The sequence below is a fragment of the Dryas octopetala genome, chromosome 8 (genome assembly GCF_963921425.1).
Source record: "Dryas octopetala chromosome 8, drDryOcto1.1, whole genome shotgun sequence".
Taxonomy (NCBI): Eukaryota; Viridiplantae; Streptophyta; class Magnoliopsida; order Rosales; family Rosaceae; genus Dryas; species Dryas octopetala.
Genome location: NC_141373.1, coordinates 11,779,558 through 11,793,885, shown reverse-complemented (window position 1 = coordinate 11,793,885; position 14,328 = coordinate 11,779,558). Strand labels below are relative to the sequence as shown.

Here is a 14,328-nt window from a genome sequence, read left to right as displayed (position 1 = left end):
AAGAAGGTGATGAAGTAATGGTGTTTCTCAAGAAAGAAAGGTTTCCAGTTGGTACTTATCGCAAGCTTCAGCCTCGCAAGTATGGTCCATTCAAGATTTTACGAAAGCTTAATGACAATGCTTATGTGGTAGATCTACCAGACGACATGAGCATCTCTCATACGTTCAATGTAGCAGACATCTACGAGTATCATGCCGATGGTGTTCTTTATCCAGATAAGAACTCGGGGACGAGTTCTTTGGAGGTGGAGGAGACTGATGCAGGAGACGGTTACAATACCTAATCTATTCTAGCTTACAAGTTATTTCTAGATATTTCCTTTTTAAGTGTTTTCCTTTTCTAGTTAGGATTCTAGTAATTTTTCCTTATTTTTAGGAATTTAAGTGTTTTCCTTTTCTAGTTAGGATTCTAGTAATTTTCCTTATTTCTAGGAATTTCCTATTTTATGCTTTAGGTTTTCTCTATATAAAGAACCTTAGGTGCTATGTTTTAGGGCACTTTTTATCATCATTATTAATCAAAGTTTTCGAGTTTTCGAGCTTTATCTTTTTCTGGTGGATTCCAGAGTTTTTTTCTTCAAGTTTGACACCCGCGAACTTGAACCTTCAATTCTAAGACCAACGTTTGTTGTCTTAGTGCATCCGACTGCGTCAATGTTATCCTCCCTCTGTCAATTCCACCAGTTTAGGTATCAAAAGAGGTACTGTAGAAAGCTTGCAGCTATGGGTCTCAGATCAAAAGATAAAATAAGGCTTTCACCAACAAACTGGAAGGGAGGCATTTTCATAAATCTCCATAAAATAAAGCAATGAAAGACATCATTTAGTATATATTAGGACTGATAAAGTGTCCCTATAACAAACAATTCAATGGCAAGATGGAAAGAAAAACATCCACCACAACAACCTGAACCCATTACTGTCCAAACCATACATAAAATACTATACAATGAAGCCAATCACAATGGTACAAAGCAGAATAGTATTGGAAAAATAAAAAATAACTAGCAAGCAAACCATCTCATAGAGGGGGATGAGGCAACTACATTAAGAAGTTTAAAACAGGTGTTTCAATTCACTTACTCCATTAGAAAGACATGCCCATCTTTCACAGAAAGGTCAGATTTCTTCTTAAATGCTCCAGGAGGCCGAAGAGATTTATTCTCACCAGGAAGCTTTTGTGCCCTTGACAACATATATATTTTTGTACGAACAAGATGAAGCAAAGAGTTTGGTTGAACATTTTGGGCAGCAAGAGATTTATCATCTTCAAGTTCCTTCCCTAAATAAAACATCTTCACTGTTTCGGATGACTTAAAATCTACAATAACAAGAGTACTGAGTAAGCTCTTATCTTCTTAAAAAATTCATGTAGTAAACACAAAACACTTGCAAAGTACTTATCAATTGTAAAACATACATACATAAGAATAAGATAAATGCATGCAAAAGAGAGGTGACAACCTAGCTTTTTTGAAGCTTTTGCTTTAACAGAAGAGACAGTTTCCTGAGCATCCACATGAAGCTTACTTCCTTTGCCACCTAAGCTCTTTATAATAATTTTCATTGGTCCTAGAGTGGGCAGCTTCCCTCGTTCTTTTACAGCCACTTCATTGTCATGGGGATACCATAAAGCTTTTGGTCGATGAAAATTAGCCACATCCTTACTGAAAATAGAAGCGTATAACAGTAAGACTCACATGGCGTGGCACTGTTTTTAACAGAGTTGAGCCAGATGACAATAAACTAGATGACATACTGACAAGTCAAAAATACAACACGCTCTAACGAAAGAAAGTATGACAAATGAGTTGAGCATACAGAAAAAAAAAAAACAAAAACAAAAACAAAACAAAAAAGAGCTAATATAGTAAGCATCCATCTTACTTGCTTAACTTCAGTTTCATTGTCTGTAGCATCAATGCAGGTTGTGAGTGATAAATCTTTATCCCTTGAGCTGTGCGTTTTTTAGAATTTGATTTCAGTTGCTGAGAAGTTTTCCTATTTGAATAGTGTTTGTCATTGGCAACATATCGCCAACCAAATTGACCTCCATGACCTGGCAGGTCAAAAGAATCCCCATTGCTTGATTTTACAGGACGAGTTACAATCATGGCCCCAGAATGAAGCCTAAGATGTTCACTATCCTTGTCATCCAAAATCTCAAAAAGCATTTGCTCATCTTCAAGATCAAGAATAAGCTTTGGCTTCCCAATGGGTACATCTGGGTCCCAAATGATCTGGTCTAACCAAGATCCTTCCAGCATGTCCCTGTTTTGTGAAGTAAGTTTGCTAAATTGCCTCACAGCATCTCTCTGATGAAGCTTCTCACCAACATTCTCCATTCTACCATCTGCATGGCCATCCACTTCAAATCGAGATTCTAACCTTAAAAGTTGGGGATGGTATCTGCTTTCCGAGAAAGGAAGACACGGAACTCCTGATGAATTTCTTGAGCCAAAAGGCTCCAATAGACTAGAGGAGCTATGCAGCATAATACCATAATCCTTCCCATCAGGTTCTATTTGGGGATCTAACCGAATATTTCGTGACCCAGTATCAGGTTCTGTTTCACTATTAACTGAAGCTTCATCAGGTCCCGAAATTTCACAACTCTCAACAGAATTGTCACTCACTACAGGAGAATTGCCCCAAGCAATTCCATCTTCCCAGTCTTGTTGATCAAGAGGGTAAAATGTAGAACACAAATGCGACTGCCTTTCCACAGAAAGATCTACAGTTAGATCCTCTTTCATTGGTTCCACAATGAAACATGAGTCCTTTCTTGACTCATCATCCAGCAGAGCCACTGAGGTAGCCCCTTTTAGAACACCAAATTTCGCAAAGTCCGAGCCGTCATTATTGGATGCAGAGATGTCATATTTCACTGCATCTGCCTGTCTCAGAGATGGAAATCCTTGACCAGACCCTTTTAAGAATGCCTCTTCATCCTCTTCAACGATATCAGAAACATCCATGGATTTATACCTATCTGGAAGGACGTCGATTTATTTAAAAATAAAATAAAACTGCATCTAAGTAAATAATTACATAACTGAAACTTTTTTTAAATCAAAACTATAAGACCCACAGAACAGGAAGAAGACCCAAATTGCTACTAAAATTTTACCCAAACAAGAAAACTAAATGTACACATAATTTCTACCAAAGAAATTGCTTTGAGAAAGTAGTTTACAGCCAATAGGATATGTAATTTTTGTCAAACAGTTTTATGCTCAGAGGCATTAGGGATATATATATATATATATATCTGTGTGTGTGTGTCAGATGTGACATACCTTTAGGAACAGAGTACCTATGGTCTCTTTTCTCCGGCTTCTTCAAGGGCACATGAATACCAAAGATTTCCGAGAACCGTAAGATCACCAATCCATCTTCTATGCAAAGAACTGGCAGCGGTGCGGAATTTTTATCTGACAACGGTTCCTATGGCATCATGAGAGAGAGAGAGAGAGAGAGAGAGAGAGAGAGAGAAAGAGAAAGAAAGATGTAAACATCAATGAAGACTAATAGCAAAGTGGCAAGCACGGTAAACATACAATTCAGTTAAAAAATGAGCATAAGTTCATGTTCCCCCAACTAGATGACAAGGAAAATAGTCGAATTCAGAGAGTAGCTGTCTGCAACTATTCCATTTCGCATTCACTTAAATGTTTCTTTGTTCACCAGAGAATGAATATATTAATAAAACTGGGATGAACAATCAATATGGACCAGCAGTCCACAACAGAACATTAGTGGCATAATAGGCACCTGCACAACACCTAACCAAACAACACAAAAACTCTTCACAAATAAGCAGTTACATGAAGAAGGCATCATTCAAGTCAATCTAACATATTATACCACAGCCTCAAAGCCACTGGACAACAGAGGTAGAGGTGACCAATGAATTTTTGAATCTATTTAAAGGCAGAAGCCCCTTTGCACATAACTTATATTTTTAGGATGCGGTATAAACTATTTAAAGGCTTCTAGTCTGTGGTATAATAGTATCTCTTGGGTCTCATTGCCCTAGATCTCATTTATCGATGTTCAAACTTTGATCCCATTATTTCTATCTCTTTTTTTCTGTTCACTTACTGCTGGATATCCCTCATCTAGTGTGTTCTTGCACCTGCTACAGCTACCAGATAGCAGTCCATGCTTCTGTTGTCTTGCACCAATCGGTTTCTTGTTCTGTACTAGATGTAGTTTTCTGGTTTGGCCCAAGTGTGGCTTTGCTTGTTTCGTTAGGTGGCAGATGGACTCCTTGTCCATCTTTTTGTACTTTGTTTTCCCTCTTTTAATAAAAATCTTGTTTCTTATGAGAAAAAAATGCATACAGATCTTCTATGACCTATTATTGTGTTAATTTCCCATTATGTATTGCCTTTTTGTTTTCCTTTACAGATCAACTACGACCTATTAGGGTCATTTCATTTTTTGTTCCATCATATCAGATTGGAGAGCAGCTGTGCTATAATTTAAGCTTAGTCTGTTTTCAGTTGTAGATTCGGAGATTTTGTGCAGTAATTTGTTTTGTACTGTAGCATTGGTGCAACTTCTTGTCCACCATCATGTAAACTTTTTGTGTGCTTAGCAGTAAAGTTGTGTCTCTTCTCAAAGAGATAAAATAAAATGGATACACATCACAACAAAACAAAGTAGACAGGGTGTCCACCTGAAAATATCAACAGAACATCCATATTCTACTAAGGTAAAAATAAAATCCTAATAGCAGACTTCCCATTTAACAGTATAGCAGAAAGGGCCCGTTTGGTTCAAGTTTTGGAGGCTTGGGAATGGGAAATCAATTTCATTCCCACGTTTGGTAAGTGCAGGGATGAGAAATGGTTTCCTGACCCATAGGAGTCTGATGCACCCAAAGGGGGGGGGGGGGAATGAATCACTCCTTCCAGCTTGGGTTTTGTTTTCCCCCCTTTTGGGAAAGCATTTATTGCACTTTTTTTTGGCAAATATGCCCCTGCTAATATGTGAAAATACCAATTAAATACCCTCATTTATTACATACCTTCATTCATTATATATATATAGATGAGGGTATAATTGAAAAATTGGACAATTTTTATTTCCTATTTCTGCACAAACCAAACATGGGAATGGAAATAAAAAGGTAAATCTTGGTTTACTTTTCCCAACATTACCAAACACAAGAATGGAAATCTTACATTCCCTTCCCCTAGAAAAGGCATAAGAATTGATTTCCCAACCAAACGGGCCCAAAGAGTTATGCCTCTAAAAACAGATGAAACCAATGCCCAAAGTGATGACCAGAACCTTACTTTCTACAACAGCTCATCAACCTCAACCCCTCTATACTATTCAAAAATTCTTTTGTTTCTCTCCATACAAATAACCCAAATTATCACCAACACCCTGCATTTCCGTAATACCCTGGCCTTTCTCCTTCCACCAAATCTGCTGAATCTTTCATTTAGCAAAGAAAAACATCCTACTGGAATTACGCAACTCAAAATCACCTCGCTAAACAGTTTTAGCCACATGCCTAAGGCTATCAGGCAGTGGAGAAGACCATGATTAACAGTCTCCTCATTCATCCACTTCAAAGGAAACTTGTCTAAACTTACATGCACATATGACACCAATTAGAAGAAAGACACATAGTGTTTCAAACCACAACTATAGCGTTTCTAGAATCCTACATATCATTAAGAAAAACCTAAATCTATGCAATTTATGCTAGAACTAATTGGAAGAACCTATTTCTAATTCTAAGATAATAATTCAACTTCGAAGCCATTCACAGCTGCAAGTGGAAAGGAAACCAAGGCCATAAAAAAGAGTGGCAAGGATGTGCTGTATGATTTAAGATATGCCAAGTGCAGCTTTTTTCATTCACCTAAAAATTGTTTAAATTTCACTGCTGGACCAATTAAAGGTATCATACTCCAGTCCACCACTCCTTTCCATGCCTCCATAGAATTTAAATCAAGTTTTGGCTTTATAATTACTGTTAAATATAATCACATGCATTTGATCATCTCTTATCATACACCTCATATAGGAAAAAAAAAAAAAAAAAAGTACCTTGCATGTCAAAGCAAATAATATCCGAAAGCAAGAACAGATATGGAACATTTAATACATATGATCAAAATCTTACCTGGAGCTCTTCTACATGAGCAGACAAATTTTCAGAATCTAGACGGCGAATTTGACAACCATCCTCTGAAGATTTTTCTTTAGAATCCCCTGCAAGACACTTACCGTCCTCACCTGAAAGAGTTATATGCTAAACTAAGTCAAATATCAAAACAGAAAGCTCAGAAAAAATAAAAAAAATTTAAAAAAAATTTAAAAAAAATAAATAAACAAGAAACAAGAAACAAAATATCAAACGAAGAAAAAACTATGGATTTATTTCATTGTCCTATATGAACTTATCAGCCCTGTCTACATTAGCTAGTTTTCTCCTCTCTTTTTTAAAACGCTTGCATTTACATCACCTCCTAATTTTAAATAAACTCGTTACCACGCTCATTGCTCTCTTGGGAATTACACACATAAAGGTCTTATTGGTCAATGGTATAATCCTATTTCTATTAAATTCCCCACATACCCTTAACAAATCCTCTCTTAAAATTTCACAGCAATGCTGATACAAAGCTAAAGAATATCCACAAGGACCAAATATTCAGTCAAGAGTCAACCTAAACAATGATATGGCAACATAGCAATCGTTATGTCATCATTGTCTGGCCAGGAAATATTTGTGTGTTTATATATACATATTTTCGTATATTTATACCCGTCTTATTGACACAAATTATATAGTACACATATGCACCGAATATATAAACGTGACGTTCCCATATTTCTGTTGGAAATTTTCACTATATTTTAAAATAAATCTATTGAATTATACACCTTCATATCTTAGAAATTTTGACATCCCATATATTACTAAATATGAGCAAAATCATTATAATTTTAACAAATATGTGGTCTAGACATAAGGTACGAATATGTGGTCTCGAGGATTTTAATGGATAATCCTTCTCTTTCTCATTTTCCTCCCTCTCGGGTAATTTGGAAGGCAAAAGTACCACCTAAGGTACGAGTATTAGCTTGGATTGTTGCTCATGGAAGGCTGAACACCTGTGATCTGGTTCAGCGAAGAAGACCTTCTTCCTGCTTATCTCCTCATTGGTGCGTGATGTGTAGACAGGAGGCGGAGAGTTTGGATCACTTATTGCTGCAGTGCCCAGTCGCTTCATCTTGTGGCAGAGACTCTTTAGAGAGTGTGGGTTGAGATGGGAGTTTCCAGCTTCTAGTACTGCCTTGCTGTCAGAGAGTTTTAAGTTTTTTGAAGGGAAAGAGAAGAGGATGGTGTTGGGGAGATGTGCTATGATGGCCATTTTGTGGGTAATTTGGTTGGAGAGAAATAAAAGAATTTTTGATGATGTGCAGGAGGAAGAGGTGCATATTCTGTGGGAGAGAGTTCGATTTTGGGCTTCTTTATGGGCATCAGTTACTCCAATTTTTAGGGAGTTTTCATTTTCTGTAATCTTGTCTAATTGGGGGGCTGTTGTGTATTAGGGAGACTTTCTCCTAACTTTTGTATGTATGGTTTTTTATCATCCTAGAGCTTTTTATCTAGGAAAGTGTAGGTTAGTAGACATCTTGTTCACTGCATTGTATGTTGTATTGTTTTATTCTTTCTTTTAATGAAAGTCTGTTTCTTATAAAAAAAACAAAAAAATGTACAGATTGATGAACACATGATGAAGTCAGCAACTAACAGAAAACTGTATTTTACCAAAAGAATACCTGATAAAGAGATAGTTTGAACATCAACATCATTCTCAACCACCTCATGTTCCATTTCCTGTTCAATTTCCTCATCATAATTTTCATCACCAAACACAGATCCTGTGGGCTCCAAAGTAGCCAATGAAACTTCAGCAGAAAGATATTCCTTTCTAGGCAGCAAATGGTCCTCCTCAGTAGCAGCTTGAATCTCTGGTCCCTCAAAATCCTCATCAATATCAAAATAATTAACTGCATTTTCAGCCTTCTCATCATAATCTGACATATAAGAACACCAATCAATGCATAGTCAGAAGATTAAAATGAGAACATTCAGAAGACTGAATCTTTATTTCCTATTCCTTTACGAAATGGATCTCCCCCCAACTCCCACACAAAAAAGAAGAAATAATAAGGAAAATGGCATTCAGGAAAAGAACACCAACATAAACAAAAATGAAAAAGCCAAATTACTATACATGAGATTTAGCTAGAACAAGTATAAAACCGTATAGGAAAATGCATTTAGTGTTGGGTTTAGTCCAATATGTATAATGAAAAAAATTTAAGAAAAAGAAATTATAGTTACTGAGAAAATGCAACTTGACTAACATGTAATAATACAACCTTAACAATTCTTTAAATGCAAGATAAAACAAGGAAATAATATATTCAGAGTTAGGAAAACGGAAACAGGGCACTACAGCTTGAATTGATGAAACACCAAAGGTGAATTCACTACATAACTTTATTCTCAAAATGAATTACTAGATAGCCAATAGCAGAAAATGTCATTCATAAGTATAACAAATAAATATGAACTCAGTTGAACCCGGGGGGATGAGGGAGAAGAGGGAGTTTACAAACAAAACATCACAAAAATGCACGAGATCGGTTTCCCTGGCTTACAACATCACCTTGTTCAACAGCATCAGTTGAAGTTCGTGGTGATTTTCCTGACAGCTAAATACAAACAAAAAGTTCTGTATCAGGGAAGAGAAATAAAGAGTGGTAGGGAGAAAGCACACTAAAAGAATAAGAGAGTGCCAAGGAAGAATTGCAAGTATAACTCCCTTAAATATAATAAGAAGTCAAGACAACAGACCCTCAAATAATATTCAAGAGTATCAAATAGAGCAATAGACCTAAATAGATGAATAAGAAATCCATACATCTATATCAGTGAAAGACGGACCCAGCTTGTCAGCAAGTGCAGCAAGATGTTCCTTTGCATCCTGAAAGGCATAATTGTGGTTTTAGCATCAAGATTACATTACTAAACTGGAAACCCAATCAAAATTCAGAATGTGCAAGATGAAAAAGCTCATGAATATCTAAATGATTGATTTTTCTATTGCAAACAAATTCATTGCCTAACTGAATAAGAATGACTCTATCATCTTCATTGCCTTATAAAAATGAAAAAAGAAAAAAGGAAGAGAAAAAGAGAGAGGAATCAAATCAAGTTTATTGCAAGCTCAAAAGGCAAGGAATAGAGACAAGTTTGAACCATTCGAAACATGAGAACAAGTGCTCTCTAACAGGGAGAACTTGATGCAGTGTCAAATGTCCCAGATAATTTGTAGTGGAATAAAAAATCTTCAAATATATTGGAATTTCAAAAGGACCAAAAGAGATGCTACTTGGATGTCAGCCTTAGAAGATATTCCAGGAATTTAGTTCATGTTATTTCTGTAGACCAAAAAGTATCTGAAGCGCTATGATAAGTTATTTATTAATATGTTTAACTAGCCATTCAAAATTACATGGAAGATGAATAGCCATACTGCCAAATAGTTCTGATATGGTTTGGAGGAAAAGACCTTTTTGTTGTCTTTCTCCCCATTGGTGGGTTAAGTGTAATTGTGGTGATGATAGCTTGGAACATCTGTTTCTTCACTATTCAGTTGTGCGATCATTTATCTTCTTGTTAAGAAGTTCAGTTGCGTTATCATTATGGCGAAGATTGTTTAGGGAGGCACACTTGAGCTGGGTCATCACATCTTCATGTAGTGCTTTATTATGTGAACAATAAGTTGTTTAGAGCAAAGAGGGGTGCGGTCTGGAGAGATGTGCTGTGATGCCTATTTTCTGGGTAGTGTGGGGTAAGAAAAATAGAAGGATATTTGATATTAAGGGAGAGGAGGCGGATCAATTATGGGAGATGAAGCGGATCAATTATGGGAGAGGGTTCGGTTTTGGGCATCAATATATTCTGAATTTAGGGACTTATCCTTTTCTGTTATCTTTACTGATTGGGCAGTGGTATTCATGGACAGATTGGTCAGTTTGATACCCCATCCCCAATATTATCCCTCCACAAACTGCTACCCAGACTGGTCTAGGGAGCTTATAGTTGAAATTACCTAATATGTCCAAGTAGGTGGATTCATTGCACGTGCATTCCTATAACCGTTAACCCATCCATAATCTATTTCAAAACCACAGTCGAGCACTTGAGTTTCGAGAACCTGTTAATCTGTTATATAATTTCACATGACACCTAAGGTAGACTTTAGTATATTTGTATGCAAGTGCTTCTTGTTATTTGTCTGTATGACCAGTTGACCACAACAATGAAACCTAAAATTAAGGGGGAGTAAGGTTACCTCATCAAGGTAATCAACATCAAGATCACCGGAGTCATTGACATTGCCAAACATAAATCCCAGAAGCCGACTACCCCTACCATTCTCCTCATATTCTTCCTCATCATCTGCCAAATCCAAAATTTGGTATATAACACTCAGGTATGCAAAACTGTAAATCATAGTAAATAAGAATTGAAATAAATTACAACTGCCATGCATGTATTATATAAATGCACAATATTACAAACAAGGCAAATTTGTTTTAAAGAGAAACAGCAACTTCATTTATTGAGAATCAATCAAGTACACTTTGTGGTCCACATCAGCAATACAGCTAATGTATAAGAACTAACACCATTACCCAAAAAAATAGAAACAAAATAAAGCCCTAATTAAGACATTAACATAGGGAATTTTCACCAAATAGTCACTTTTGACCATGGGACTATACTGGGTGACGAAAATTTGATCTTTCGGGGGTTTTGAATGTTGAATGTTGTTTAATCCAACCAAACGGCTTGGGCAACGCTCTGGGTTTTTGGGGATTTAGTTACAAGATACATTCTGATTGAAAAAATAGGCAATGTTACCGAAGCGTATTAACTTAATTTGACCTACATAATAAAGTTTCTTGCCACCTTTTTTTATAAGAACAAGCTAACTAAAAGTGGAGCTCGGAGAAAGAAATATTGCTAGGATCAACAGCCAGGACCAGTAATAACTCGTCTGGTCTAAGGCATTTTTCTATCCCCTTTCAACTTTGATATTTCAAACTTTGTTCACATAACAAAGAACGAACAGACAAAAGTGTTGAACTACAAAACACATATATGGATAAGTTTTGAGTTAAACAGCCAGCCTTACCTTCATCCCTTCCAACTTGAGAAGCACCATCAGAATCATAACCCATGTTGTAACACCTCTGCAATAACCATTACAAAAATTCAAAATATCAATAAGCCTCTGCAACTACTCTAGAAAAAAAAAAAACCAGAATTAGGAAAAAGAAGGCACTTTAGTTTTTTTCTTTATAGAAAACGACTAGGGATTATACATTTGCTGCTGCTTAGCATTAAAAAAAAAAAAAATGTACTTCAACCATAGCCATATAAGACTTATGAAAAAGAAAAAAAAAACTAACAAAACAGGACCCAATGAATTTACACATTCGTGCTCTATACAACCTCTACAGACTATAAGAAAGCTAAAAGAACGAGAGGGTTTGTTTTGACTCTTTGAGAAAAATTAAAAACAAAAGCGAAGCTTAAATTGAAATTCCATTCACTTCATTGAACGGCAAAGAGAACAAAAAGCTGAGCCCTAAAGAGTTTGTAAAATGTAATTAACCAATACCTAATTACCCGTTCAACTCAATCAACCAAAAACACCCCCAAAAAACCCCAATAAATCTATAAGATGATATCGAATTGAGAATTAGAGTACCTAATTTAAAAGGTGATGATGGCCTTAAAACGTCGTCGTTCGGTTGGTGCGGTTGGGCGCGGCGGGCGGTGGCTGAAACTGGAGGAGGCGACGGAACTCAGGGGAGCCAAAACTAGCAGAGGAGGGATTTTTTGGCCACTGACGATGTCCTCTGTTTGTTTTTTTTTTTTTTTTGGCCACTGACGATGCCCTCTGTTTGTTATATACACATGGAGTTGCATAGTGACCAAACTACCCCTGTGGGATTTGAGAGAATGGATGCTGAAGTATAACTGTATAAGGCATACGCATACAGTGCACAACAATTTTTCCTCAGGTTACTCGTGCAACCAAACCTTACTCATTCTGTTTTGAATGTTTTGATGTCCAACCATTCCCCCTTATATAAAGCACAAATCTTTGATGCCATTGCTCGTTATATACACCAATTTTCTCAAACCAAGAATCTCGGTGCCGTTAAGAAACTCCATGTTCAACTACTAACAACAGGCTTGCTTTTTACATCCCCTTATTTTCAAGCTAAACTCATCCTCTCATACACCAAATGCCTTCCCCAAAACAACAACCTTCAGACCTTAGCAAACTTCTTCAAATGCATTAAACCCAGTAACCCATTACCCTTCAATGTGTTAATATCTGATTTTTGCCGAAATGGGTTTAGTTATCTTGCCCTGAAAACCTTCTCTTTCATGCATAGTAGTGGCATTTCTATAGATACGTATGCTTTGTGTAGTTCATTAACTGCTTCATCTTCCATTAAAGATGTTAACTTTGGTAGAAAGATACATGCCTATGTGACAAAATCAGGCTGGTATTCTAGTGTTTTTGTTGGTAGTGCTTTGATTGATTTGTACGCTAAATCATTGTTCATTAAAGATGCAGAAATGTTGTTTGATGAAATGCCGATTAGGAACACTGTTTGTGCAAATGCGCTTTTATCAGGTTATGGTGAGGCCAAGTTGTGGGTTGAGGGGCTAGAATTGATCCACATGATGCCCGAACTGAGTTTGGATTATGATCACTTCACTTTATCGGCAACATTACGTGCATGCGCTGGGCTAGCTGCAATAGAATTGGGTAGGCAGGTGCACGCTTATCTCATCCATTCAATTTATGATGTGGGAAGTGATGTGTTTCTGCAGAGTTCATTGATTGAAATGTATGGAAAATGTGGCCTGGTTGCAAAGGCTTGGCAAGTTTTCAATTTTGCTGGAAAAGGAGAGGGAAAAAGAGATGTGGTTATGTGGACTTCACTGCTTGGTGTATACGGTAGAAATGGACACCATAAAGAGGTCATTGGATTGTTCAGAGATATGTTGACGGAGGGAATTAACCCGGATGGGGTGGCATTTGTCACAGTCATCTCAGCTTGTGCTCACACCGGCCAATTGCATCTTGGCATTGAGTATTTTGAATCTATGGTGCGTGACTTTGGGTTGGAACCTGGTCCAGAGCACTACAGCTGTCTAGTTGATTTGCTTTGTAGGGCTGGTGAATTGGGTAAGGCGTGGAAGCTGGTTAATGAGATGCTTCAAAAGGGTCACAGCAGCTGCAGTGTCTCTATGTGGGGGGCTTTGCTTAGTGCTTGCAGAGATCAAGGGGATATTGAATTGGGTAAACTTGCTGCTCAAAAGGCCCTTGAGTTGGATCCTCAGAATGATGGTATTTATGTTATGTTATCGAACTTATACGCTAGGTTTGGAATGTGGCATGAGATTGGTCATCTGAGGGAGTTGATGAAAGAAAAGGGGTTAAGGAAAGATATTGGATGTAGCTGGATTGAAGTCACAAGTTGAATTGATAGGCTTGCAGCTGATGGAATCATGGCATTCATGGTCTGATAGCATCTAATCGAAGTCGAAACAGGGAAAGGCTGAAAGGGATGGTAAACAGCTTTTGGTTTACTCATACATGAAATTAAGAACTACTCTGCTTGTGTGTGGCACCTTGGAGACTGAACTGGACAATTCTCTTGTTGATTGGAATATAACCAGAGGAAAATTTGAAGGTAAAACCTTCACAATTCACTTTGTCCTTATAGCTGCCCAAAAAGAATAGGAAATAATTGTAAAGAATGGTGCTCAGAGAAATGATTCCAGAAGCCATTGAGCAGCAGTCTTTGTCTCTTTGAGTAAGCTGATTATGCTTGGGGCAGCTGCATATGCTCTTTGGTATAGATTGTTAAGTAATTCCATTTTCATTGCCAGACAGCAGGTGAGTGGAACCAGGATGGTGTCAACCATTGAAATGATTAATTAAATAAAACTCCCCTGAAAATTCCAATTTCCATAATTAAAAAGTACTCTACTTTTGCATTCTTCATCCTAGCTATCATTCAAAAAATCAAAAACAAAAACAAAAATTTCTTTCTTCATTTGGGCTGAACGTATGAGGAAAGGTATGCAGAAATGTCTCTCAGATTTTCAGGGAGATGCAGAAGTACTAATTTTCATGCCATGACTGCACTTTACTTGTGCATAGATTTCACTAAGCGAATTCA

General features: G+C 37.0%; 2 protein-coding genes across 2 annotated transcripts in view; one reads left to right on the top strand and one right to left on the bottom strand.

Annotated features, from left to right (window-relative positions):
- HAF01 (HAC13 protein (HAC13)) overlaps positions 1 to 11,991 on the bottom strand; it is a 29,777-nt gene extending 17,786 nt beyond the window's left edge. The window contains exons 1-11 of the mRNA XM_086252885.1: positions 11,829 to 11,991; positions 11,250 to 11,307; positions 10,404 to 10,510; positions 8,967 to 9,029; positions 8,712 to 8,757; positions 7,816 to 8,073; positions 6,149 to 6,261; positions 3,300 to 3,447; positions 1,888 to 2,992; positions 1,465 to 1,667; positions 1,084 to 1,321 (exon numbers count right to left, since the gene is read on the bottom strand). Coding sequence (XP_086109011.1) covers positions 1,084 to 1,321; positions 1,465 to 1,667; positions 1,888 to 2,992; positions 3,300 to 3,447; positions 6,149 to 6,261; positions 7,816 to 8,073; positions 8,712 to 8,757; positions 8,967 to 9,029; positions 10,404 to 10,510; positions 11,250 to 11,295 — 2,327 coding nt within the window. The 5' untranslated portion in view covers positions 11,296 to 11,307; positions 11,829 to 11,991. The remainder of the gene's footprint in view (positions 1 to 1,083; positions 1,322 to 1,464; positions 1,668 to 1,887; positions 2,993 to 3,299; positions 3,448 to 6,148; positions 6,262 to 7,815; positions 8,074 to 8,711; positions 8,758 to 8,966; positions 9,030 to 10,403; positions 10,511 to 11,249; positions 11,308 to 11,828) is intronic.
- Positions 11,992 to 12,138: 147 nt separating this feature from the next.
- Positions 12,139 to 14,091, top strand: LOC147277245 (pentatricopeptide repeat-containing protein At2g13600-like). Its single transcript, XM_086252886.1, has one exon. The coding sequence runs from the start codon at positions 12,191 to 12,193 to the stop codon at positions 13,622 to 13,624; it is 1,434 nt and encodes a 477-aa protein (XP_086109012.1). The 5' UTR covers positions 12,139 to 12,190; the 3' UTR covers positions 13,625 to 14,091.
- Positions 14,092 to 14,328: the final 237 nt, after the last annotated feature.